Source organism: Amblyomma maculatum, chromosome 3 (assembly GCF_055883805.1).
Source record: "Amblyomma maculatum isolate TAMU_Amacu chromosome 3, ASM5588380v1, whole genome shotgun sequence".
Classification (NCBI taxonomy): domain Eukaryota; kingdom Metazoa; phylum Arthropoda; class Arachnida; order Ixodida; family Ixodidae; genus Amblyomma; species Amblyomma maculatum.
The window spans coordinates 214,230,275-214,257,109 of record NC_139346.1 but is presented as its reverse complement, the minus strand read 5'-3'; the positions used below and the strand labels follow the sequence as shown (position 1 = coordinate 214,257,109).

The following is a 26,835-nucleotide window of genomic DNA, read 5'->3' as shown; positions in this document are numbered from 1 at the left end:
CGTGTTAGACGGATTACTCGAGCTTCTGATCAAGCTCAGACGATGCTCGAAATTTCACGCCTGCTGTACTCCTGTCCTTCTGTCACTCTTTCCTTTTCGTCCTTCATAGTATTAATAATATTTCTGTTTTAATTCACCCATTTAGGAAGGAAATCTCATCTTCCATGCCACGGTGCCACGGTGTAACGCATAGAGTTTCTTGTAACCAACGTGCTTTATGCGCTTTATGCATCGGCTGGAGGTGGATTATTACGTGTCGCAGACGTGTCCGAGTCGGATCCAAGTGGGGTTTCAAACATGGCGGCCATGGCGGCGAAAACATGCTTTTTCGCCTCCCACTGTAGACATTTTCTGCAGCAGCCTGCAATTAATGCAAAAACGTGGTCACATCACGCAAGAAGAATGTGCGCGAACACAAGTTAGTATATCCAGAGGCATTTACTCTTTTGTTTTCCCGCTGTAGGCGCTTGATTTTCCTTTTGTACCGTCACAAATGTAGGCCCTAAGGCTCCGCTCAAGCTCATTTATGTCTTACATTTTCCAGGCATCGCTGAACCCTACAAGAGCGCCGACAAAATTGATATAGAAGCCCTCTTCATCAGCCAAAAAGTGCGGAACCTGCTGCGAAGGCTGACGGGCTTCGATGTTGAGAAGGTTTTCGCTTCGGTTCCCGTCCCTTTCAATACGCCGCGCTACAAATTTCTTACGGATGAACAACTTGATCAGGTGCGTACATTCGATTTCAACACGACTGGCAAAAAATAAGAGTTGCCAGGAGGGGAAGCGTGCTCTCCCAAGCACAAAGAGAAGGCTGCAGTGGCATAGCCGCACTCGTAGAGATTACTTTCGGAAGGAGACTAAGCACGGTTTTCGGTTCGTGCTTTCAGTGTGCAACAGCTTTCATTGTTGTGTTTGTCACTGATAACCTAATGAACGATTTAAAATTTAAACATGCTGGTGTGCCCCTGTAATACCACCTGATCTAAATTTAGTTCGTCTTTGGTTGTGAGTTTGTTTGCACGCCCACAATGCTGATATCGAGCGGCTGGCTTTTTGTATGAGACCAATAAGTTTCATTTCTCAAAACACTAGGAAAGGTTGTGTGTCGTCTTGCTATTCCCCGCGACATGTATACTAAAGGGTTTCACTGCTTAATTTGTGCAGTTAGTGAGGGCCACTTCGACTGATGCTTCCCCTAGCTCTGCTTACTTTTGTAATTGCCGTGTTCTTTTATCCTCACTGGGTTGCCAAGGCGCTGCAAGATTCCCAGCGACGTGCCCGGCGAAAGCTGCAAATGCCGCCAGTGCTTCGAGAGCGGAAGCCATGTGAAAGAGTGCTAGCCAAGGACCCCGAGATTCAAGGCTTCAGCAACAGCACTCATGTGTTTACTGACATTTCCTATGGCTATAAAGATCGTGTGAGTTCTGCAAAGCAGCTACTAATAATAATGCACTAATAATGCACTGTACTCGAAACGAAAGAAGGCAGCAAGCTGTGTTCTGTGGCAAGGTTTAAATCTGAGTAAAGCAGTTCACAGTTCTTACTAACATTTTAATACCTACAAGAGCCAACAACAAAAAGAAGTAAGAGTTGAGAGGAGGGAAAGTAAGCTGAGTTTTTGCTAACCTAACAGAACATGTTTTTGGGTGCACATTTGTTTGAACAGTGCATATAGAAGGCTAGCAGGGAAGGCAGGACTTGGTAATTTGGCAAATTCCCTCTGGTGTGAACTATTTGCATGATCAGCAGTTTGATTTTCTTCTTCACATAGTTTTAGACCATGATATAACAGCTAGGCTTCCCATTTAAGATTCAGACAATGTGCATGTGTACAGCAAACAGGCACCTAAAGATGTGCAGTTTATTTTTTTCCAAAGTTATTTGAAGATAACTTGAAATATCACACTTTGTCCTATGGTAATCTCGGCATTAGAACCATGTCGGGGGCCATTTTCTAGGCTTGGTAACTACGCTTCATGCAATTTCATGCTTTCGTTTGATTTTGTCAATAACAAAACATAAGTGAAGGGAAGAACTCCTAGAACACTTACCCACTGTGTTCAGCAGCAGCTGTTTGCTGTGATGAGCATAATATAGTTTTTCATTTGAAGAGAGCCAACAGCCGCTGACACCAAAGAAAGCATATGGTTCTTTTTTCTTCAGTTCATCAGTGTGAAATAACAATGCAACTGTGAAAAAAAGTGATTGTAATATAGAAGAAAAAATACAGCCACATGCCGCCGGTGGGATTTGAACCCATGACCTGCAAATTTGGTATCCGGTGTTCTATCAACTGCGATATGACGACGGCTGTAAATCGTCGGGTTTGATTTGGTTTATGGCGTTTAAAGTCCCAAAGCGACTCAGGCTATGCAAAACCAGCGTTACTAGAACAAACTCAGTTTCACAGCTCTTCACACTGCCCAGTGAAGGAGTGTGTCCCAGGTGACCGTCGTAAGGACTAACGGCGCTGCAGTCAACTTTTGCTCCTTGCTGGGCGCGCCGTCTGCTACGTGCGGTGCAGAAGTGTGGAGCGGCTAGCACACGCATAGCTTTTGTGTGCTGCCGTTTCACTCTACATGGCTACAGTAAAATTATAACTGCATTACTACAGCTTTGGCTTCGAAGCCACGCATTACCTTAAAAAACGCCTTTGCGTTATGCAAAATTCACTTGTTAATGCTGTCAAACAAGTGTCAGTGCCGTTGATTTGCTCACAAGCACTGTTTCTTGCTTTACTCCCTGGCCTGTGTTTTGTAGTGCATTCTTTCAGGGCATAGATCCTGTCATGAAAAAATTAGTCAAATTTTTATACATAGGAGCAATCTAACCTTAGAAGATAATCCAGTGGGTGTCACATTTACAACTGCGCTACACAGATTGCCTCATTACATGCAGAAACCTGCTAGCCTGGGCAGCCTGTTCATGCAGAGCATGACGTCTGGCTACTCACGTCAAACGATATATAGTGAACACACATTACGAATAAGCGGCCTCCGTCGTCTCCTAATCAGAATCACTTTTCTTATTTTCTTACTTTTGAGGTATGGCGTGGGACGTATCTCCCGGATTGGCACTCTCGCACTAAAAAAAAATTGTTCCTGTGTCGTCTAAAACAACTTCAGATGTGAAGAGTTACTTAATGAGTTTACTGAAAGAGGAATCAGTGAGAATGGGCGTGCGCACTGCGAAAGGAAGTGACTGAACAAGCACATTCAAAAAACTTATATTGCGAGTAATCAAGTCATGCTCTTGGGAGTTGCCCCCTCTCTCTTCACACACAGAGATAGAAAAGAAAATTGACATATTTTTACTGCTTGTATGGTTAGTTAATGTAATTTCAAACTAGCACTGGAACTGCAATTTTCAGACACAATATTCACGGTATCTACAGCGCCAGATTGTGCACTAGAAGTTAATTGCATGAACCTAAAATATTTATTAGCTCAACCAGAAAAAATGAGCAAAAATGCGATATTTTCAACAACATTAATGTCGTATGCAAATGAAATACAGCAAAACAACTAGAACTTGATGTCATCAACATAGACAAATGTAACAAGATTACAAGCAATGCAGAGGAGAACATTATAGACCCTTTACAGCGCGAGCGCATGGGCGCTGCCATATTTGATCATGTGACCCTTCCGCCATCGCCGGCCTTCTGGCCTTCTGGTTTGGCGGCTTCCGGCACGCTGGTACTCGGCTGCACAGTGCGGCGTACCAGCTTTCGCTGGGGACAACGAGCTTGTAGACAGGCAATAAACTTCATGTGAATGCCTATAGTATGTGTAGGTGCTAAAAAATTTTTAATTTAACCACGTAGTTAATTTATTGCATCCTCCTAAATGTCTGCATTGGCTAGAACGTTTCGACAAACCCATCAGCCGTCGACTCGGTTTTTTGTTTTGCTTTTTTTTATCAATTCCCTCTGTAGTGCTCTTTGTGGAAAACGTGACTTTTTGTAAAACTGAATAGATTACAAACTGATTATTCCCTCAAACTTATTTTTTTAAATTTTCTTGCGCAAAGGGCGAATGCATGCTCAGACTGGCTGAGACGCATTATGAATGTTCATTTAACATTGTGCACAATACTTACTGCTCAATATGAACGCGCGTGTAATCCCCGACAATTGATAAGATATAATTTCATCTCCTGTAAACGTCCTGGCTTCAAAAGACTATTACGCTGCTTGAAGGCCGCATCAGGCGCTCAGCGGCGTTCACCTGCGCTCGGGTGAAGGTGACTGGAAACTGCACCGGAATTCAGAACGCACAGTACGCAGCCCAAGCAAGCGGGGATATAAAAAAATCTTATCATGGTAAATTTCATTATTGGCCCGTGCATTAGTTTCATAAAAGCAGCAGTTATTACATGTATTTCAGCAGTACTTGTCTAATTAAAGTTTGTTTTTGTTTGTGCGGTGTTACGTCCCAAAGCGACTCAGGCTATGAGTGGAGGACTGCGGAAATTCCCATCCCCTTGGGGTTCTTTAATGTGCACTGATATCGCACAAAACACAGGCGCCTGGGTTCTTGGCTGCAGCGAAAAGCAGCCGCCGAGGCCGAGATTCGATCCCACATATCCTAGGGAATAGTACCTAATTAAAGTAAACAGATTCACTTACATGCCCACACTAACTTTCCTTCTCTGCGCAATCAATTCGTATAACTGCATAGACATTGATAACAACGTCAAAGTACCTCTTAACGCCCTGCGAAAAAAACTCGGCAGCAGTGCAAAGACTCAATATCCAATTCCTGAGAAAACGTCAGGGTCGTTCTCGCATTCCCATGGCTACTGCCGGTGCTAAAACGAGCTGGGGCGTGAGGTATAGCCATTCTGTGCAATTCACAGGCGCTTTCTTGTCCCAGAAAGGAACATGAACTCGTGATACACCTCCCAGAAAAACAGTTGCCTAGGCCACGATGTGCACCTTATGTAGAAAGCGTCTTCTGTTCTTCCGCCAATAAACTACAGAGTGATTAGCTCTACTTCCTAGCAGAATACTTCGGCAATACAGATGACACCTGCATCAAAGCAGCGCTGTTTAAAAGTCAGCTGGTATTCTTACACAAGATACACAGCAGCAGTTAGCACTGCGCGCCGATGCGTTCCGAAGGCCAGCAATGACGGATGTCCTAGTGGCGCCACCTGTTAGGGAAGAGTGGAACTACTCGCTGTAAACGGTCTATACTTGTTTTGGGAAATATTTCAGTGGGCAGCATAATCCTTTTTTGTGTCTAATGGGAAATGAGCATTAGCGTTTCTAACTTCCCCTGACCATCTTTTTTTATGTGATTTTGTATTGCTTCATCAGCAAAAAACATATTTGCACAGAATGCACTTCAATACATGAATTAAGGAGCTTTATGCTTGTTTGGTAACATATCTTGAGCTCATTCAGAAGCTTATACGCTTTTGTGCTTGCCTGCCTCAAAAAATGCAGTTACGAAGCCATTCGACATCATACCTCAGTCCAGGCAGGCATTTTACATGCCAGCTGTTGCAAGTCTGGAAGGCTTAGCTTGTAGATGCCAATCTAGACCCTCTTCTTAGCTTTTTAGATGCTTATCCTTTAACAATGAGAAACAGCTTGAAGAACCGTGATGAAGCGAGAAGCTACACTCACATTCCTCCTAACTCCCTAATTACCCAAACAGTGGCCAAGAGTCATCCCTTCAATAAATAAAGGCTTTATTCATTCATTCTTTTTTTTTTTCTTTTTCTTGTCAGCTGCCGCAGCTCAGTTTTCTAAACCGCATGCTCAGTTATTTTGAAGATATTTTAATTTTTGTGATCATCTTGTTTGTCGAATTTCTCTGCATTTCTGATGTCTCCTCTCTTCGCATTAGCTTGAGTTGGAAGCCCTGTGCACAATTTCCGCTCAATTCATGTGATATGAGAACATTATGCACAACTTATAATCATTGCCTTCACAACCGCTCAATGACAAAAGTCTTCTCAACAAGCAAATTTTCTCGCCCTCATGGCTCTTCTATTTCCTCGTCGCGAAAATACTCAAATTTCCTTCGCATTGCTGGTATTGCGATGAACACAGAATGATCCAAATTAAAATTCGTTTGTGCAGCTCAGCTGTCCGAGTTGCGCTATGTACACTGATAGGCTCTTGGAATCTTGTGAGTTCTCTTCCGGCATTGCTGTCGAAACACACGGGGCAGCCCATCGTGAGGGTGCCTTCTCTTCACTATATAATGCCTTTTGCGTTAGAAATATGTGCCTGAAAGGAAATAATGAGCCTTGCTACACGTGCAGAGCTTGTGCCCACCTTTTAACCTCGAGGATGTCTCAGTGATATAAACAAATGACGGACTTCCAAGTAATCGTTTCAATAGGCTTCGTTCCCCCGGTGCATGGCATGCAGGCCAGTATGAAGAAACCTGATGGTTAATATATATATATATATATATATATATATATATATATATATATATATATAAATAAATATAGCAGAATGCTTAAGCTTCGTCTTAAGAGAGGATGCGATAGCGCCTTTAACGCCGTCTCTTCATTCCTCCAGGCATCTAGAGGCTGGCATGTAATTGGCAAAGCGTACGTCTATTTGGTTTGATTTTAGGCGGAAGACGCAGCATCTTTTCGGCGCACACCCTACGTTTACATGAACGGCATAGAATTGGAGACACACATGTCAGCGGCTTGAATTCCTGTCACAAACAAGACTGAAACTGGACAAGAAGGTGGGCGCTAAATAAGAAGCGAAATCGCATGGCACCACACTGAATGCTGCACAATTAAAGGCTATGCCATAATTTAACACGGAGTAACGTGGATATTTTTCGGATACGTTTTTCTCAATTCTTGGTTACGGCGATGGTGACACCTTTTCGCCTGGATGAGCTGCGTACGATATTGTGTATTAAAAAGAAATGAAACCGAAGAGCAGACAACGTTACTAGAACGTTGGTTCCGGTGAGCAGGTCGACAACGCTGTCACACTTGTTTCACGGCATTAAATTTCGCATCACACAAACGTGTTCTCTCAGGTAATACATGCCTTCGAAGCCAAAACTGTCGTAATGTAGTCATAACTGGACTGCAGCCATGTAGAATGCAATGGCAGCACGTAACAGCTATGTGTATGCCAGCCGCTCCATGCTTCCGCACCGCGTGTAGCAGACGACGCGCCTGGCAAGGAGAAAGAGTCAACTGCAGCGCCGTTAGTTCATGCAACAGCCACCTGGGACACCTCTCTGGGTGGAGCTGTAGAACTGAGTTTGTTCTAGTAATGTTGCGAGAAATGCCATAGTTGAGGGCTTCAGCAGTTTCGACCACTTGGGGTTCTTTAATATGCACTGACATCGCATAGGACACTTCTTGCTTTCCTCTTCCATCGAAAAGTGGCTGCCGCGGGCGGGATTCGATCTCGCTACCATGATCACTGCAGTCGGGTGCCCTGACCACTGCACCATTGTGACCATCTACTTTCATAGGTATTTCTGTTGCGTGCTATCTATCCTTAGTGTTAGTTAGCACCGCTCATCTATAGCGGCGGACGAAGTACAACCTATAGTACTGCGAGTATTGTGGAACTGATCCAACGGGGTGGAGGTTGGGGTGGAGGTGGGTGCTCATTTGCTATAACTCTGTTTGCTACCTATGGCGTCAAGGCTGCCAGAATTGAGTTCATTAAGCTAATCAGCCAATGGATATAGGGAAGTGACGGTTTTCCTGTGCTTTCCTTGGTGTTAAAATTCATCTTGTTTAGTGCAAAAGGACAGGACACACAGTAAGAAGACACATACGCCACAAGCGCTACTTATAACTTGGTGTCTTTGGTGTCAGTGGCTGTTGGCTCCCTTTGCATGTATCTCATAAAGAGCTCCTCATTTTCCTATAGACCAGAGAAAATTCAAATTGGCACCACTATATTAAAAGGTCCTGAAAGTCATCTTGTTGGACGCATAGACAAGAACAACTTACAGACTGCCACAGAAAGTGACACAGCAGAGAGTGTATATGAGAGACGGCCATTCGGCACTTTGCAAACACTGCATGGCGCTTTAATTATTGACAATTTGCAATGAATGGCTTCACTTATCTTGTGACAGTGGAAGTCTGAGAGATGATGCAAGCAGGCTTCAGTAAAGCAGCCAGCATTGCTCAAGACTGTTCATGTAGGTACATGCCTTCCCTTAGAGCACTGACACGGGAGTACCTCTACATATAGCTGCATTGGGATAGTTTTGTCAGAGTCTTACTTCAAACCATCCTAGACTGGCACTTGTTGCTAGCCAAGGATTACAAACATTTGTTTGGCTGTGAGGTTATGACGTGAAGGATGTTAAAAAATTTGAGGAACCCTGAAAGAGCACTAGCCACTAATAATATTAATTCATTTGAGCTACAAATGCAAGTAACGAGGTTCCACTGACTGAAATAGGCTCATGGTGTATCACTCCACTCGACCAAACTGATTGGCTTTTGTTGGCTGTATTATTGTTCATTGTGCTAATTCAGTGCTGCTGCACAGGTCGATATAGCCGAGAAGCAAAACTGAAAAACTGATACAATCTTACGCTGGTGAACACACTCAAGGATAGGTTACACGCAACATTATCTACAGAAGCAAAAGATTCTAAAGCATCAGCGAGCAAGGCTGATCTGTTTACGCTGCCATGGGTTCTAATTCTGCTTGAGGTTGTAACAATTGTCCTTTCTCTTCACTCCACTTACACCGACACATGGATGCTGAGTTGTCATTCGCAATAATGCTAATACTTTAATGAATTACTCAAACCAAGCCAGGCATACATTCTCCCACTCTAACATTGTTGAGACATTGAATACAGTTGCCTGGAAAAAAAAAATCAGCAGCAAAGCGGAAGCTTGGTATCCCAGCCTATTTAATTAATATGCTATTTTGTCTTCTCTTTATTCCCTGCCTAAATAAAGGCATGCCCTTCACAACCTGAATACTTAAAAAAAAACAATATGCAGCGATTGAACACCTAACCATGATAATATAGGATCCTTATCAGTGGCATTCCCAAAAAATATCCGTGTTTCTTCAACACTTTTCGTTTTTCTGCCTCAAAATAGAGTTAGTGCTGCAGCATAGCTACTCTGTGCGCTCATGTGCAGGAACGCCTCATGGTCGTGCGAGAGCCTGAGGGAGTGTTGCGCACGGCCAACTGGGAGGAGCGGGAGCGCATGCTGCAGACATATTTTACCAACGAGCACAAGTCTTTCTACATGCCCAAGATGTTCGAGCCCCGATACTTGCAGGTGACTGTGAATGTCAGACTGTGTCCTTTTTTGCATAGCTATGCTAGACTGATGGAATGTGCTGGATAAGTAGTTGACATGAGCTGCTCTTGCATGGAAACAGTGTTCAGTTTTCTTTGTATGTTTCTACATTATATATTTTGCAGCACTGATTTTGTTAATGCTACATTGGCTTCTGTTGCTTCATGGGGTGTGGTAATTTTTTTTTTTAACCTTCTAGTATACATCTGCACCCTACTAATGACGCATCCTAATCAGCAATCTGGAGCAAATTTTCTTGCTCTACGAAACTAAATTGCACATTTTGATAAGTGGTTTGGATGCAAACCCTAGGTTCTGATTGGACCATGATGGTGTGGTCCCTAGAACTGGCTAGACATCTTATCTTTTTCTTTCGTGGACTCTAAAAGCTGCTCTTGGATTGCTGTTTGGAGTTAGCCATTTTGAGGTATCCTTAATTGCTATAAAGGGATTAATTTGAGTTTTCCAAACCATTTTCACTACATGCAAGACTGCTAAATGATGTGACAATAAGCATTTTATGCACATATATGCCCTTTGGTTCTCACTAGAAAATTAGCTAAAGCTTTTTTCCTTTGTCAACTTTATTATTTTAATCAAACTAGCAGCTGTGAAGCAAGATTTATATTATAGGGCTAGATATATTTTTCGGGAGTGTGCCTTTGTTTAATATGCATCATTGTTTCCTTTAATGGTGACAGGAAGCTCTGACTTATTGGGCTTACAGTAGTGACAGATTATTCTCAGAAGTAGCAGTAGTAAACTTCAAGTTCTTTTTCTTCACCTCGCCTCTTCGAGGTACAAGTGATTTGGCAGAGGAATATGCAGCAGACAGCCAGATCACACAATCATAAATGGAGGAAGAAGCCCCGATAACAGCTGCAAATGAAAATACAGAAACGCACACAAAATAACAAGTTTCACTTCCCGCTCCAAGCTGATTGACCATAATACAGTAGAACCTTATTGATCTGTTCCCAGTTCATACTATTTCCATTTTCATGCGCTCAAAATTGCGGGCAGTAAAACATCTCTCATAGAGTTACACCATTTTTCCCAGTTAATATGTTTCCAGATAACACTATTTTCCATTTAATATGTTTTAAATTTTAACAACCAGACATGTGCTAACGAGCGCTAGCGACATGAAAGCGGCGCTCACCCGCCACAGTTGCTTTCTTGCAGTGCTTTGGTTGCAAAGGGGCAAAGCATCAAAGAAAGCCAATATACGAGGCGCCTGCTGCAGGAACATGATTTCACGAGGAGCAATGCGGTGGCTTCTTTGTGGTGCCCTCGGTTCATAGGAGGGAACCATTTGATAACTACAACTATTCACTTGAATACGAGCGGGCCGCATCTGGGGGATGCAGCATGAGCAAAAATGTAGCGACTGCAAGCCATCACGATGGCATCTCCCCACCTCACTGGTGTAAGGGGGTGAATCATCCCGAAACGATTAAAGAAGTGATCCCGGCAAGTCATTAACTTCTACGAACCGTATTTGTTACTAAATGTCTTCCAGGCTTACGACAATGCAAATAGAGACTGAATTCTGCAAGCTGAAGAAGGAGCTGTGCATACCAGAGGTCTATAAATGCTAATCTATACATTTATGCAGTGAAAGCCTCAATTCTAAATGTATTTGTACCTCATACAGCAGTTAAATTTTGAAAAATTAGGAAGTTCGGATTATATGTTTTCCCAGAAAGAAAAAAAACGTATCAGCGAGGTTTTACTACAAAAGCTACCAAAGCTACAATAGCTGGCGGTGCATACTGTTGAGCTCATCACTCACACTTCACAGCTTCCAAGAAAACGGGGCCTGTCTACTTCTTCGATGAAGCCTAACCAAGAACTGCATTTACTAATAAACATGCTCATAAATAAACAAATCTGAAATTTTCAGAACTTAGCGGTAGTGAGAAATGAATGCGGCCATCACAGCTCATGCAAAGCTGCATCTCTCCTTCTGGGACCCTTCAGTCTTTCTTGAACCTTCTTTTCGTATGAACTGCCTCATAAAGGTCATGGGAGAATCGTGCAGTGACCGGGTGCTGGGATACATTTTCAAACGTGTACCTTCAAGCAAATGTAAAGAAATCTTTTTCTTTTTTCCAGCAGTGCATACACTGTGAACACCCTTCATTTACCAATGCAGCCTGACGGCAGTGATTCATAGACAGAGAGAGAGAGAAAAGTGTTAAATGAAAGGAAAGGCGGAGGCAGCGATTCATAAATCTTGTTCTGAAGTGGGGCCAGCCAGCCCTGCAGTTATTTGGACTGTTCACTTACGTCTAAATCATGCGTGTCTAGTTTAAGGAATTTAAGTATTTTAATTTGTTTCCTTCCTGTTTCTAGTTGCCATAACATTCCGGGCAAGTGCCTCACCCGTGCAAGCACCCCCCCCCCCCTCTCTTTGTATCCACACTTGCCTACTCCCTACTCTTAGCGGACTCCTCATCTAGGCAAAGTTGCCAGCCCCATCAAGTCCAAGTATTTGATTCTATCTCAACTTCCAAAAACATACAAACAAAAATGGCATCTATACGGTGCTGACTTGTCCGGATGCACACATACTGAAAGGCTGACGGCTAGGATCAGAAACCACCGAGCAAGACATCTTATGCACGCGGCCAAAAACAGATGGTCGCCATATAGCTGGGAGCTGGCGCCGAAATGAAATCAGACAATCGCTAACATATAGAGTGCCGAGAGAAAACGTCTGTGGTGGGCGCTGATCAGTTTACGTTAATGGCGGTGGCGATGCCCTACTGACGTCAAGGCACACACTTGTAAGCCCAATTGGCCTGATCAAAGATAAATAAAATTTGAAATCTCTGCTCTCAATTTCTTTTTTATGGTGAGAAAATTTTGTCGTCGCCATCTTGAACTTCGATCCCATTCTGGGAAGTGCCCTCCTTCATTTTTGCGGTAATTTTGGAGCGTGAAAAGAGGGGAAGGGGGGGGGGGGGGGGGGGGGGGGTGTGCTTGCTTGGAATTTTACGGTGGGTTTTAGGAGACCACTCCTCTTGATGCTTTATTTACATTATTTTTGCAAATGTATTTTTCTCTTCCTTTTCTCATATTAGGTTGTATGTAACCACTCCTATCATGGCCCAGTTTGGGTTGATAGTACCGCCAAACCAAGTAGGTTGCGATGACAGACCGTGAGTCCACTGTGATTTCAAGGATGACTACAAAGACTTGTGTGCACCGTCATTGCTACTGCTGCTCAAAAAGGTACAGAAAACATTTTTCAAGCAGAAGTGTTGCCACTAATTGCATGCGTTTGTATTGTTTATTTATCTAGATGGTTTATTAAACAATACAAACGCATGCAATTAGTGGCAACACTTCTGCTTGAAAAATGTTTTCTGTACCTTTTTGAGCAGCAGTAGCAATGACGGTGCACACAAGTCTTTGTAGTCATCCTTGAAATCACAGTGGACTCACGGTCTGTCATCGCAACCTACTTGGTTTGGCATACAGATAAGTATGGCAGGCAGCTTGACTACTAAGGTATTTTTTGCCAGCATTAAATAGCCTATTGTAGAAACAAGTTGCGCACAGAAGGACACACACAGGAAAAATAAACACAGGTAGGCAGAAAGAGCGCCTACCTTTGTTTGCGCTCTTTCTGCCTACCTGTGTTTATTTTTCCTTGTGTGTCCTTCTGTGCGCAACTTGTTTCTACAATAGCATGCACCAACTCGCCCAACAAGAAGTTCTATTAAATAGCCTACTTGCTATACATGCTGTACTTAAAGGTACTTGTTGGAGATACATTTTATAACTGTCAAGCTATTTTGCATGAACTCAGTAGTTCAACTGCTACATTTCTCACTTCTATGTTCAACTGGCATCTTGCTGGTGGTCGATAGCATCTACAGAATGTGTGTTATCTTCTGTTCAGTTGCTCAAAACAGTCACTTCTGTTGCTTCCTTCCTGGTTCAGGACTGCTTTACCTTCTAAGGATCTGATCAAAGGCACTGTTTTACCTGCTGCAAATGCTGCTTCAAGGCATATATTCTCAGTTCCACCCTTGAATACTGTTTCAAAACTATGAAATGGAATTTCGAAATTGTGAAGTCATGAAAATTGTTTAATGCAGTACACAAACTTTAATCTCATGATTGTAGGACATGAAGAGCATCTATTAGAAATTTAAACCTAGAATTAAACTCCGCACTCAGGTATTGGCTCATGAAAGAGAAGAAAAGTTAAATATTTCAGAACAGGCATGTTCTCAATGCTTCATAAAATTCTTGCAGCTGTACTTACTATCCCTATATCATAGAACATAATGAGAATAGTTGTGGGATGAGGTTGCTCTGCATTCCAAATGCGTAGCTGGTGTAAGCCACTATTGGTGTTAACGTGTGAAGTTGGGCTAGTTGGTGGGTGTTCATGGTGAACGAGTGCAAAAAGAGACTATAACACGGCAGAGAAGACAGTGATTATGACGCAAGCGCTCTGTGTACAACACTGTTTGTGTACTCAGTTTCATTGTCATGCCATTCTTTTCTGTAGTCATTCTCTTTGGTGTTGTATTTGTGAATGGTTCACTTTGTTTTTCAGGATGTCTTGGACAAGCAGTGGTACAAGTTTGTGCTGGACAGAGCATGCATCCAGTTTGAGCCAGACGATGCTCATTACATCAGGGTGAGCCAGCACCACTGGAGGGGGTACTTGTGCACATGCCGAAACCTGCAAAGTTCTCACTTAATTTCTGCACTTAGAGCTCTTTGTCATACCAGTTTGGATACTCTGCTTCAAATTGTGGCTAGTATTAGTGGCCACTTTGTAGAGGTTTGCAGATGGTGGTGCAAGCTGAAAGTGGCCAGCAAAAGCTGTCATCAGTACTGAACTAAGCTTTTTAAGGCCAAAGCCTTTGATGCCTCATACTCATGTCCGGCGTCCTCTCCCACTATAGCTGTCAATCATCCTGACTTAGCCATGCCAAGCACGTGAGAAATGTATCTTAGTTCTCCTTGTCTAGCATCATGCCAGTGCGGTTGCCATGAAGACCGCCACCGCTAGTCAGTGGTAGATAGTGACCGATAATGATAGTTAGTGGTAGTTAGTGACAGTGATGATTATGACAGATGACTGGCTATGTTGTCATCACCTGGTGACATCATGACCGGATGTGACGTCGTCATGACATTACATCCGGCCATGTCTAATAACTGGAACTGTCATGGCGACGTCGCATCCAGTCATGATGTCACCAGGCGATTCACGCATATATGAAGCTGACCCTATTGGGCGTCCGATCCAGGTGTCCGTACGGCATTTTTTATTTGGCGCTTCTTCAAACGCCGCACCACGCAGCATACAGAAGCAGACGTAGTACAGCAGGCATCAGCAGCATTCCAAATTAGTTTGCAGGAAAGAAAAGGCACCATATCTGTCACAATTCTCCAAGGGCAGCCGTCAGGAAAAGGAGAAAGGTGGGATTGAAAAAAGAGAGAAAGAGGTGCCATAGTGGAGAGCTTCGAACCACTGCGCAATAGACGCTTTCGTCTCATCGCACTTCAGTGGTCCAAAGTGCGCTGTAGAATTTTCTGTTTTTGTTTCTGCTCTTTAATTTGTCTGAGGTTGTGCGAGTGGCATCACTCTTGTCAATATGAAATAGTAATAAATATTGAAAAGTGGAAAGCAGTATGGCCTACAAAGAAATTGAAGAACAGAAGTTTGCTAGGAATTCTAAGCTGGTCAATATTTATTCGGTATCATGTCATTTGTAGAGGACAAACCCTTCTGGCATGGGAAATTTCTCTTCAGTATGTAATATGTCAGCGAAATCCTTTTCTTTCTGAAGGACTGTGAAATTATGTACTTGATTGGTATAGACCAACACCAACCATCCTGCGACATAAGAAAGATGTAGTAGGGTTGCTGTCATGAGCTGGAAATAGAAGCTGGGTTAATGAAATAGGAATACATGTAAACAGAAGCTTCCGTGGCAGTTTTCTGACTTCACAGTGCACTTATAACATCTCTTGTTTTTGAAGAAACGATTTTCCGTTTCATACACTCAAAATTGCAGGCAGTAAAGCATCTCCCGGCAAGCCGATGAAAACAGATAGCAAAGAGATGATGATCGATGACCGTAAGATAACGCTTAAAGGGAAACTGAAGAGATCTTAGAACTCAACTAAATTAAAGGAGTCGAATGTGTGAAGGCTAAGGTTATTTCGTGCCAAGCCGTTTTGCGCTAGCGTTTAAATTCACGACGTAATCGCTAAATAAAGCTATTTTCACATTCAGTCTTCTCTGCAGTACATGGTGACAAGTGGGGACACCAGTGATGACGTCATCTCTAGAGATGATGCATTTTCAACGCATAAACGTTGGCTCTGAGAAGGAAGACCAGCGCCAACGAAGGTAAAGGTCGTGAGGCGTCATTTGGCGGCATTGGATGACTCGCAGAAAGAATTGGAAGAAAGGTGTTGAAACTCAAAATGTCATCCACAATGACGTCATTGTCTAGTTTCGCCACACTGCTGCAATGCTCTAAGGAGAAAGCCTGAGAATTGTCACAAATTTAATAGTAAGTTACGCCATAACTTTATATGGTAGTGTGAAACCATTTCATGAGCTTAATCTACAACTTCATATATTCTAATGCATGCATCTCGAGAAATTGTCGAAAAAGCATTTCAGCTTCCCTTTAATGAAATGTACTCGTGCCTAGCATGAGTGCGCCTGTCCGCGCCATTGCCCGCTTCCTCGTCCGTAACATTACCCGGGGCCACCGAGCGATCGTCCCGATCGTGGACGAGGAAGTTTGTCGATGTTGATGAGTCCATGGCATGACGATGGGTGTGACTGGATCGCTGAGGAAGAGGAAGAAGAAAGAAGACAACGGCTTGCCGCCGTGATCATTCTCAGATGAAGCCTGGGCCAGAATGCTTTTGGGCCACAGGTTACCCGGATTCGATGGCCCAGGCACACGCCGCTGGGCCAGAAAGCTTTTGGGCCACAGGTTACCCGGATTCGATGGCCCAGGCACACGCCGCTGGGCCAGAAAGCTTTTGGGCCACAGGTTACCCGGATTCGATGGCCCAGGCACACGCCGCATAGCATGGGTGGGAGACACCACATGTCTGCGTATGTGGTATCGTCTTGGGTCGATGGGGTCTTCTGGTCAGTCGGGTCTCTTGTAGTGTTCTGTGGTCATGTGGGTGGTCAGTTGATCATTCGGTCTCTCAGTAGTACTTGCGAGTGGGCTAGTTGGCTAGACGACGGTGTGAAAGTCTTGCTTTAATCTCTTGTGTGTGTGTTGTGTTTGTGTATAACTATGCAGTGCCAGAGGTCTTCAGAGAATTTGGGCTCTCCTTTGTCGTGTCTTATGGTCAAGGCGGGGGACGAGGCGGAGGAACGGCAAGGTTGGGTTGGGTCCGGCAGGCTTGGGAACAGCCAAGCAATGCGCTCTATGGAACCTGCTGCTGACAGCGCAAGCAGACACAGGGCGCCGAAGCTGAGCCAGGGTAACAAGTGGTGATGACATACCCAGGACCTCCAACCAAATATTACGGGGTGACAAGCTGATGAAAACAAAGAACAGAGAGATGATGTTCGATGACCGTGAGATGACGTTTAATGAAATGTTCGCAGGCCTAGCGCGGGCGTGCCACTGCCCGCGCCACTGCCTGCTTCTTCCTCGTCTGTAACAGTATACTAATATGTTTTATGATCGACCGGCATTTTTTAACGAGTGCTAGCAACATGAAAGCAGAGCTCATAGCCACAGTTGCTTTCCTGCAGTTATCATCATCATCATCAGCCTGACTATACTCACTGCAGAGCGAAGGCTTCTCCCATATTTCTCCAATTAACCCGGTTCTGTGCTAGCTGCATTCACTTGACCCCTGCGACCTTCTTAACCAGTACAGTGCTATTGTGCAAAGGGGTGAAGCATCAAAGAAAGCCAGCAAGTCAACATACAAGGCGCGCCGTTCCCGTGGAAACATGACTTCATGAGGAGCAACGCGGTGCCTTCTTTGTAGTGCCTTAATGCCATGGGAGTGAACCATTTGGTAACAACTGTTCACTTGCATACGAGCGGGCCGGGTCAGAGACGCAGCATGAGCAAAAATGTGGCAACTGTAAGCAGTCACGATGGATTTGCATGTTACTGGTCTAAGGGGACGAAGCATCTAGAAACAACCGAGGAAGCGATCCGGACTCATCGTTATCTTCTGCGAACTGGATTTGTTACTAAATCTCTTCCGTGCTTAGGACAATGCAAATATGGACAGAATTCAGTGAAAATTCTGCATACTGGATGTCTAAAAATTCTAATATATACACTTTTGTGCAGTGAAAGTTTTAATTCTAAATGCCTTTGTAGCTCGTTCAGCAGTTAAATTTTTCAAAATCAGGCAGTTCGGATCATACATATTCCTAGATAATATGTTTTCTTTTCTGCATTTTTGTTTAAAAAGCATCAACAAAGTTTTACTGTACATTATAGTAGAATATATTCGAAAGTATGAGATGTCATTTCAGAGGTGACATATAATTTAAAACATTCCAATATGCACGTATAGGCATCGCCCCTAGCTGGGAGTTGCAAGTGGGATTACTCTCTATGGAAACATGTCAGATAAGCTGAAAAAATTCCTTGTTTCACAGTGTACTTTTGTAGGCAGACATTCACTAGTTGATGGCTGCTTTGAAGAAGAGCATGGCATAGTATGCAGTCTAATTTCAAAGCTGTCTTTATAAATCATAACAATAAAGGCATCTTGTGAAGCTGGATGTACCGCAAAAGTTGCTTTATCAGACTGCATATTTATTTCTCTTAATCACACAAAGCTTTCACTGAGTGTGACGTGCTGCCATGCATGTTCAATACATTTGCTCAATAATACAGCCGTTCAAACTAGATAGCTCTACAAGAAAAGGAATTCTGAAATAGCATGATGAGTGGACAAACAAAACCTTGCACCATGGCAGACAACAGTGTGGTTGATGCCCTTAGCCTCCTTTGACATTTGTAAGCACACGCTATGTTTGTATGCTTGTAAACACAGTGTTTGTCTGCGTGCTAAAAAAAATAATTCAAGTTCATTTTATGATCATAGTTCTACTGCAGTCAGGCTCAGAGGTTTAGCCTGCACTTCTGCCTTTCTCTATCAACTAGGCTAGCCAGGGTGGCTGTAGGTTGGTGGGGTGAGGCCAGATCAGTCTTCTCTTGTCAGTGTGTGCCTGATGTTAGCCATGCAGCTGCATTTCATAGCTTTCAGGCGAAATCAGAAAAAAAAAAAGCAAAAGAGTACTCTGCATTTAAACTTTTAGAAGTTCAATGGCAAAGTTAGCAAATATATGTGAAATAATAGTACTACTAGTTGATAAGGTGCGCTCTGTTCAGCTGCCTAGTTGTCATGCCCGCATAGTGGAAATGTTCACAATGGTTGCTGGCACAACCTACAGTAGACCCTCATTAATTCAAACTTGAAGGGACCCCAGGATTTTGTTTTAATTATCAGAAGTTTGAATTATCGGAAGTTCTCGCATATATGACTCTGAGCAAGATTACAGTGCACATTATACTAATTAAGTATCCACTTAAATCACATTTTAAGCACCTCTACTCTTTTATCACACAATAAAAACAGCAGAGGTGAAGGATTCAGAACAAGTTTATTGGAAATCTATGGCTGACTAGACCGTTTGAAGAAATCACGAATTGTTGATTGCTTCTTTTTTACATGTGCATTCAGAACAAAGTTCTCTATTCCAGTAAGAGCAGCCAGTTCTTTTTCAGAATTCTCTGCTGCAGTCTGAAATTTCCGGACCCCGGCAAGGTAGTTGAAGGCTTGTGCTGCTGTCACAGAGGATTGCTCTTCTGATTCCTCCTCTTCACTTTCGCTGCTCTACTGTGCTGGCAGCACCTCAGCTACCAAGTCGTCCAGAGTGTCTTCCCTGCACATGCAGAGGTTATCGTCAGCAGCTGCAAATTCACTGAAGTCAGCAGCTATTTTGCGTGCTTGGAGGGCAGAAAGCACTAGCCCTGCATCATCGCTTTCCATTTGGAGGTAGTCTTCATTTTCATTTTGAGCGCAGTCAGTCAAAGTATCACTGCTGTGGCCTGGTATGCGGAAGGCATGCTGGAAGCAGTTTCATATCGTTGCTGGCGTTACTGCACTCCGTGCATCAGCTAGCATTCCCACCGACGACAGTAATGTTATGCTGTACAACATGGAATTGTCCACGCATATTAGCATCCTCTTAAGGAGTAGCTTACTGTAGTTTGTCTTCAGACATTTGATCACCCCCTGATCCAGGGGCTGGAGAACAGCAGTTGTGTTTGGAGGGAGGAATTCAAGACGAATTGCCTCCAGGCCCTCCACATCACCGTGAGCAGGACAGTTGTCAACAATCATCAGCACATTTCTTTTATCACGCTCAAACACCACGTCAAGTTTCCGCAGCCACTCTTCAAACTAAGATTGTGTCATCCACGCACATGAATTTGCTGCATATGAAACGGGTAGAGTTCAGAAGCCTTTAAAGCACCTCTGATGCTTTGATCTGCCCACAACGAAAAGTTCGGGCTTGTGGCTACCATCCATATTGGCACAAACCATGATTGTGAGTCGCTCCTTGCTCAGTTTATCGCCGGTACAACGTTCCCCCTTGGGACACAATGTTTGCTGGGGCAGGCACTTGAATAGTCCCATTTCATCAGAATTATAAATATCAGCCGGGGAGTATTCAAGCAGTAGGCTCTAAAGATGCGTCTGCTGCCAGTCGGTAGTAACCACCTCATTCACTGCTGCCGCTACTCCACTTACAATTCTGAAAGCGAGGCCATGTCGCTCCTTGAATCGCGACACCCATCCATCACTACACTTGAAATCGTCAATTCCAAAGCGCACAGACAGTTCTTCGACCTTCTCTCGCAATATCGGCCCACTTACTGGTAGATTGGAGCTCTGAGCGCGCTTAAGCCAAAGGAGAACCACCTTCTCAAGCTCCGGATCCGCCGCCTTCCTAAGCCTTTTTCTATCAGGAGCGAAGCGACTTGCGTTGTTTCGCAGCTTGTCTTTCGCTTTCACAATCATTGTCAGCATACTTTTCGTTATCCCATACTTCAATGCCACAGCAGTCTTCTTCGTTCCAGCCTCAACTTCTTCTATGGCTGCCAATTTTTCTTCCACAGAGAGCGTCCGATACTTCCCTCGCGGAGACATGGTGCTACTGACTCGGGCAACCGACCAGGAAAAGAAAAGCACGAGCGACCACGTGATTCGCAGTTGGCCGACGCTACTCGCGTCACTTTCACATCCCTTTTTTTTTTTTCTCTCTCCTGCAGTTTTGAGAATTTTGACAAGCGCAGGCGGACAGTCATCTTTTCCACAAGTTTTGAGGGTTAAGTGTTGTTCTAATTTCGAATTTTCTCCATTGAACTGGCTAGCAAGCCACAAAAAGTTGAGCAGCGCCCTTCGGGAGGCTTTTGTTTTGTTTCGAACGTTTGTTCGTTAGGCTCTTCTTCGCTTTCTTTTCTTTTTTAAGTCATAGTGCACTTATTTTCACATTTTCCACTGTTGTAGTGTTATAAGAACTGATTTTTTTCCAGTGGCGGGAACGATAGCCGATAATTTTCCGGTATGGACAAGCAAAAAGTATGAGTTAACCGAATTGCGGTGTTTGAATTAAGCGGTGTTGAAATACAATAAAAACATGACGAACCAACCAAAAATTTGATCTTTGTTTGAATTGACCGAAAGTACGAATTATCAGAGTTTGAATTATCGCGAGTCTACCGTACTTGAAAGGAATGCGGCTTCCACCCTTCCAGAAACAGGCCTTATTGTGGCATGCATAAAGTGCCTGAATAAAGCAAGAGAAGTGAAGAAGCAGGCACACATTTTGAGCCGAGCTTTCCTTCCCATACATGATAACTTCGAGTCCAGGCCGAGAATCCTGGGTTAGCTATGCATAGTTATGTCTGTGGAGGCTATGGAGGCTATGGGTGACAAGATGTAGTGGAGTAGTGGGAGTTGAGTAAGGCAAGTTGTTAAACGTTAAGCTTATGCATCACTTTGAATAGCAAGCCCCTTTTTCTAATAAGGCTGTTCATCATGAGGGGCAAGAGTGCTTTTGTGCATGTAGTCCAACACAACACACAATGACGGCATTGCATATAAAATCGACACAGTACATTGTAAAGATTTCTTGAATTATTGTGTGCAAAAGCTTGATGCTGAAGAAATATTCACTGAGTGCTGCTGCTCTCTTGTTTGTGCCTAAAGACAGAAAAAAGTGTTTTGAGCTGTGCTTTCTAATGATGCAAGTTAAAGACAGCTGTGAAGGTAAGTTGGACATTGACATTTTTCTCTTAACATCTTCGTTTTCCATTCAGGTAACACACGCTACTTATGACCACATCGATGCCAAGCGTAACTTCCATGAGCTGCGGTCCACGCGTCATTTTGGCCCCATGGCCTTCTATTTGGCTGTTGTGGTGAAGATAGACAACCTGCTCATTGACATGCTGCAGCGGGAAATGTGAGTCCTTGCCACTCTGGCACCTTGCTTGACACATGCCTTTTGTATCAGTGTGTGCATATGAGGAATGTTTTCAATTAGCTTTATAGCTTCACTGTTCTTCTATGTATTTCTTTCGTGAATGCCTGTTACACCAGAAGACATGTTGCTGAACTGGGGGAGTGCTGAAATTTTCAGCTCCTTACATGTTTAGCTGCTTTATAATTTTAATGCTAGAGCATAGAATCCAGCTATGTAGTCTGAATATTGCAGAAAATCATCTATGATAGTGATTTCAGCATTTCTGCTCTTGGCACTTCTCAACTCATTTTTACCAGCCAGCCTTTATGTACCTTATGGCTTCAGAACAGACTGTTTAACTTACATCCATGAATATTTTTGTAACTGTATTTATAAAGCTGTAACTCTATATTAATGTTTAGTTGTGTATACAGGCAACAGTCAATGGAAACTAAAGTAGGAGCATAAAATTTAGAGCAAATTTGAGATTTGAGTCAGTCGTGCAAACGTACATACCTGCCAACCCTCACGGAACTTTCCGATTGTACAACCACAGCCCTAAATCTACCAATAAGTGGCCTCTGCCCATGCAAGAATTTTGCAAAACCGACACTGAGAAATCTGCAGCTATATTGTAATCGCTAGCATCACCATTAACGGCCACACTGTCACCATCAGCATCATCACCTAAGCATCTGATCAAGGCCAGTTTCAGCCAAAGCCAAAGTAGCTGTGGCTAGCCACATAAAAAAAAAAAGTATAGAGGTGTGCACTGTGCCGATCTTGACTGGCTACAGCCTGGTGGTCATTTCTAGTATATCAAGTGCTTCTAGTCTGCAATGGCGGGGTCCTCGGCATGGCACCGGATATTCGACGGTGGTGGCGTGCTGCTGGTGCAGCTCCCCTCTCCCAGAAGAGCATTAAACTTTGAATGCGGTCTAACTTCTCTCCTCTGCCTCGTTGGCGCGAATAAAAATCTCCCAATTTTCGATCTCACCAGGTTGGCAAGTGTGAACATAATATGTGCCTTACTGCTTCATTTCTTTTTCTTTTTTTTTTTTTTTCATATTATGCTTGTCAACTTCAGTTACAGCAGTTCTCAATGTCTCTAACCTTAGAGAAACCTTACAGCTTTGAAAATTTGCCAAGAAATCCTGTGTGTCCCGGCATCCATCCCTTCTAGTTTAACCAGTGCGTAAGAAGGCTCATGCAGGTATGTAGCCCTTAAAAAAAAAGCCCACTTTTTGTTAAGGGTGGCCGGCTATCCAGTGAAACAGTCTGAGGTAAAGAATTAGTGTGATTAGTGCCAAACTGGAGGTGGGTAAAGGCAATGTGGAAATTGAGGTGTGCACAGATTGAGGAATTTGGTGAACACCAAAAGTGCTTTGAGGAACTTTTGGGTTGTATGAAACCCAATTTAAAAATCCCTGAGCTACACCTATCAGATTTTCTTCCTTAGGGGCTCAGGTACTTCCCATTGTCTCCTTTTTTTCATGTCCTTTGTGGTCAATGTCCTTTTATGCCTAGTTACCTCACTGCACTGAATCATTGTATGTCACTATAGTTTTATGTCCTGTCTTTAGCTATTGGCCAGAGTAAAGGCAAGTTCAACATTGGTGCTGCCAGGCAGGCTTATCTACAGCATAAATAATGCACTGAAGAAGTGAGGTCTGTTATCCATTTTACAGCTGTTGCCATTTTTCTAATTGCAAAGTTTTTTCCTTTGTTTACTATTTTAGTGCCCAGTATGCTCTGTTGCCTAATGGCAAAACAGTGCCTTGTCCTGTCCATGTACACACCCTTTGCTTTGTGTGTGTGAGTCCTGGGCCACCCGATTTAAAACAGCACTCGGAAAGCAAAACGAATCAATGTGCATTGCCATGACAGTGTTGCAATGGTCTCCCTGTGATGTAAACTTCCTTATGGGAACTGGAGAACTAGTTTTGGTTATCTTGTGACAAGAACATCAGTGACTAGCAGAATTGTCTGGGCACGATACCCATGTAACAACATTTATCTTCTGAAGTCTATTAAACAGTGCAAATGCATTAGCTTTCAAAAGTTATGGGGGCATTTAATTATCATTATGAAATGGCAGTGCATTGGCATTAGTGTGGTTAATTGCTTCTCTTCATATTTGCTAATATATACCCTGCTTGTACTTGTTTGCTCATATAAGTTTCACTGAATTTTGCTATCGTTCTTTGTAATCTTTATTTTTGCAGAGTCGTCTGTTATTACAGATTTTTATTTTTGTAGAGTCATTTATATCCAGTGTCATGAGGGAGTTGTTCTTTCCATGGAAACCACCTTCGAGCCTATCCCCTACAAGTAGAGGGATGGGATTTTCGCTCATCCCTTTGCCACCTGCCAATCTTATCAAGTGGCCATGTAGTACTACCACCTGTAGGAGGTGGTGGTCACAATGTGACATACCAACGATTAGCCTATTTTCGAAGTGGTGGCTCTAATGTTAAGGCCTTGATTTACTGAATGTCTTAACTAGTTGTAATGAGTGTCCACCAAAAGCACAATGGTTACCTGGCTAGGTGTGGCCTAGCCATAGGGAACAGCAGGGTATGCCTTCAGCTGTCACTTTCTTGCCTCATTCTTGAGAGGGTGACAACAATCTATTACCCGTTTCTTTGTGTGTACCTGTCTTAATAAAAACAGCACAACCTCTTTTGAAATGCAGGATCGAAGACACTGGCCACTTGCTGAGGCTCTTCTACCACATACACCCTCCAAGTGACAGTGCACAGGTGGATGAGAATACAGACAACATTGAACTTGTCAAGGTACAAGAAACCATTGCTACCTTTGAGTTTCTCGCCTTTCGTCTTGTTTCATGCTGCTCATGATTCTGGCAGACCACTTCGATGACTGCAGAGGGCCACCTTTCAAAGAAATGCCTTCATTAGTGAAAGACTGCTCAGCTGAACTGAGCACCCTAGTGGCTTACTTCCGGCAAGCAAAAGTAGAGCCAAGTAATATGGTTCTTAAAGGCATTTGCTGCAGCGGCACGCCTACTTGGTGTTGTGCAGCAGGTGTCTGAATGGAACCTCGCAGGGCTTCTTAGTGGTCGCATAGGCCAGTGGATGCTAGCCTTTTTCATAGGGGTGTGGAAGATATACGAAGATTTCGAATAGTGAATCGAACATTCACGTATTTGATTATTAAAACATATCAGATGCAGTTATACCTCCATGTAGCGAATTCCTCAATATCACAAAGTTTTTCAATTGCACCCATTGAAGTGCGTGTATTTGAAACTTCCATGTAACGAACATGTTGCGGCGGTTGACCTTGATGTAACGAATTCGCAGCGTCGACTGTCTCTTAGCTAGTGCTGAATTACTGGAAATTTGGCAGAACCCCGTAAGTTTCAGGATGATAAAACACGAACTGACATGAGAGGCATGTTTATAATAGCAGCAAGCGACTACAGTTGATACAACATGCCATGTTTCAGTGCTTACGGCGCACCTACATGGCAAATGCAGCAGTCTCCCCTTCTTACGCTTCTGGAACGTAGCCTTACAGTAGTTCATGCTTAAAAGCAGCGAAAAATAACAGAACCAAGGAAAAAGGACACTGGAGAGCAATGTGCGCCCATCGCTGCCACACAGTTGCTTGCAGGCTCCCGCTCGTCTGAAGCGGGAACAGCGGAGCCAGCCAGCGACTCAAGGCAGAGTCGGCTTCCTGGGGCATGGCCGGCCAGCACCGCTCGAGTCCGGCCATGGCTGGTGCAATGGTGTTGGATGAGCAGGAACATGCGTCAAGATGCAGGCGCCTCCTCGCTTGGCAGCAGTGCAAATGCGTGTGCTCTTCCCCACTCCCTCATAGGCCAAAACCCAGCACCCCTTAGTAGGCGCATTGCGCGAGCCGCGACCGAGGCTGCAGTCGCGCTGCGCCCTCAGTGTGATCATGAAATGTTCCACTGTCTATAACCTCGAATAATTCTGATTTGCTGTAAACATTTTCAGGATGGTTCCCCAATTCCTTGTCTGCTTTTCTCCTGCAGTGTCCTTTCAAATCTTCACGTGAAGACAGGATATATTGAAAACCTCGATGTAAAGAAAATTTGCAAACATTTTACAATTTTATTATAACCTGTACTGTATTTTGGGAGTCCAATAGTGTATGAAAATTATTCACACTGAATTTAATATGTTCTGAAGTTTTTCAGTACTCAAGTAATTGGCATGAGGATTAAATAAGACTCGCTGTCGTATTCTTCACTGACTGCTCAAAAAAACGGGGGCCACATTGACGCTGCATATTATGCTGCAGTGATCAGAATGAACTAAATGAATGGTTCAGCACCGCTACTTGGCCCATTTGTGTGGAAGTGCTCATAATGCTCAGCATAGCCAGAGGTCATGACTAGGCTTATGGTGAATTCCAATCACAGAACCAGAGCGGCTCGCACACTTCGTGACAGAGCACTCGAATCCGGCGGAGAGCACGCGTTCCTGCTTTGCGTTTCGAATACTCATGCTCTGGCCGGAGCAAATAAGTGGCGCTCGCGAACTGACGGAGGTAGACGGAAGTATGTAGGAAAAGCCCGTCATTCCTTGCGCTTGTCGGCGCTTCATGTACGGGCCTTGTCATGTTTTCAAACCTGTAACATATCTAAGTTGCTCTCGCTGGTTCTTGAGATGTTGACACCAACAACCTACGCGATATTTTCATTCATGGCCGCACTGTCAAACGCGGGCGCACACATTAAGAGTTCCTCGGCAGTTTTTCGAATAAAACAGTCGCGGTGCGCTGTTTTCAGCCGCCCAAAGCATAGCAGTAATTGAATGGCTTGGAGTTTACGAAATTTAAGCACATACAGACAGTTTTGCTGTCGCCCTTTGAAATGAGGCTGCTCTCTAACCCGCTGTCCCCAAGAAAAAGCACTAGTTCGAGACGGGAATTTGCATCGAAAGTGGCGGCAAGTACTGACCGTCTGCTAAAAAGCACAAAGGGCGGAGCCTGCGCGGCCGAGGCAACAAGCAAGCGGAAATGGA

At 43.8% G+C, this 26,835-nt stretch overlaps 1 protein-coding gene across 1 annotated transcript in view; it reads left to right on the top strand.

The window, feature by feature from the left end:
* Positions 1–262: 262 nt before the first annotated feature.
* Positions 263–26,835, top strand: part of mRpS22 (mitochondrial ribosomal protein S22) — a 29,092-nt gene continuing 2,519 nt past the window's right edge. Inside the window, exons 1-7 of the mRNA XM_084599577.1 lie at positions 263–418; positions 545–726; positions 1,253–1,417; positions 9,127–9,270; positions 13,871–13,954; positions 21,672–21,817; positions 24,513–24,615. Of these exons, the coding sequence (XP_084455703.1) occupies positions 298–418; positions 545–726; positions 1,253–1,417; positions 9,127–9,270; positions 13,871–13,954; positions 21,672–21,817; positions 24,513–24,615 (945 nt within the window). The 5' untranslated portion in view covers positions 263–297. The remainder of the gene's footprint in view (positions 419–544; positions 727–1,252; positions 1,418–9,126; positions 9,271–13,870; positions 13,955–21,671; positions 21,818–24,512; positions 24,616–26,835) is intronic.